This window comes from Alternaria ventricosa, assembly GCF_023758065.1.
Source record: "Alternaria ventricosa strain BMP 2768 chromosome Unknown scaffold_2, whole genome shotgun sequence".
Classification (NCBI taxonomy): domain Eukaryota; kingdom Fungi; phylum Ascomycota; class Dothideomycetes; order Pleosporales; family Pleosporaceae; genus Alternaria; species Alternaria ventricosa.
Window position 1 is genome coordinate 2,460,615 of NW_026055682.1, and position 1,642 is coordinate 2,462,256.

The 1,642-nt window shown below is 51.8% G+C and overlaps 1 protein-coding gene across 1 annotated transcript; it reads left to right on the forward strand.

Moving 5' to 3' along the window:
* Positions 1 to 240: 240 nt before the first annotated feature.
* On the forward strand, positions 241 to 855 carry J4E93_001811 (uncharacterized protein; the record flags this gene model as incomplete). The annotated part of the gene is made up of 1 exon (XM_049339760.1): positions 241 to 855. One exon carries the CDS (start codon positions 241 to 243, stop codon positions 853 to 855), a length of 615 nt encoding a protein of 204 aa, XP_049203717.1.
* Between the last annotated feature and the right edge of the window lie 787 nt (positions 856 to 1,642).

A 1,642-nucleotide genomic window follows, 5' to 3' on the forward strand; every position in this document is an offset into this window, starting at 1 on the left:
CCATAATTCGTGATTGTCTGGGAGGTATGCAGATCTCGTGGGAAATTCTGAGGCGGCATCGGTCTTTTCGAAAACTATTTCGGTATAAGAGCTCAGGATCGCGCTCGTTTTGAGAAGATGTTTGAGATACGTATTCTAACCTTATACTAAGTCATTACCTTTCGCTCGACACAAGTGCCGCACTCTAGACAACATCGTAGTCTTGTTACATCTGGCATCACTCCGCCGTTACCACCAACGATGCGTTCCCTCCTTCCCCTCGTCGTCCTTCCACTCCTAGCCCTCGCGGCCCCACCAACTTCTCCAACAATAACGCGGCTCGTTTTCTCGGGCTCAGGATGTCCTAATGACTCTGGTTCCGTGAAGTCTGACACCGCAACCATCGGTGACAGCGCCGGCGTCTCCTTCACGCAACTCAAAGGCGACACAACAGATAACTGTGCTGTACACATTCAGTCAGCTGGAGCGAGCGAAGGCTGGCAAGTTGCGGTTCGACAAGTGGACTACGTGGGCGATGTGAATTTGAAGGGAAACAGCGGACTGGATACATATACCCAGGTCTTCTGGAGTGAAAATGCTGGAAATACTGTGAATAGTCATCATATCAAGGCTGAATGGAGAAACGCTGACGATATACAGGGCGTGCTCACAGGTGGTCTCGCATGTGCTGGCCCAGAGATCAAAGACTACATTACTGTGCGGAGCAGCACCGCGGATCTGAAGTGGTCAAAGTGTACTGGCGCAGATGGCAATCCTGGTATCTTGAACGTCAACTTTAGGCCAGTCGTTCAGGGGGACTTTGGTACATATGACTTCAAACATGCTGCGTGGAAGTTGGAATGGCGGAGATGCTAGAGTGGTATGAAGGTCTGCTTTTGAAGGAGACTAGAGAAGCGTGTGTACAACAAAACTCGGTGCATAAAATGGAAACAGAATGTGAATAAGCGCTCTTGGACTTCTTCTCATACCTCCGTGGACAACAGCCTCTCTGTTCTTGCCCAACTGCGTTGCTAACTACGACCATGCTGAAGCATTCACTAGAACGTACCTAGGTATGCTGCATACGCAGACTAGACAGTGATATCAGCTTGCCGATGACGCTATTACCTCAAGAGAAAATGTGAGCATGGGGAAGTTGAAGTCAGTATCCCCCTCCCCAGTCTCGGTTGGTGCGTCTTCCGCTGAGTGAGCTGATGTAGAGTGGCCTGGGATCAGGTATACCAATACTCGTCGGGTATCACTTCGCGCTCTGCATCGTTGACGTATCTGAGGGGCGCGATATATTCCCCGAGGGACATGGCACGATGTAGACGCCGGCCGGTTGACCAGCTTCTAAAGGACGCGTTGAGCTGGCTAATGCAGGTAAACAGATCGCGAGAACGCAAGGGGCCAGACAGGATTAGATGAACAACCGACGCAGAAGGTTGGAGTTTGAAGCTCAGTGCCGTACGCTTGCTTGTTTTAGGTGCTGCTAAGGGTGGCTGTAGGATGCCAGTAGGAAAGCGCAGGTGGCGCTGCTGTCATCAGGCGGCGTAGCTAGAAGCGCCGCGGTTGCACTTGCCATGACACGCATCGACCCAGGAAGACGATCATAGCAGCCGCGGGTGTCGATGCAAGCCGAGGACACCTAGAGCAAATTCGG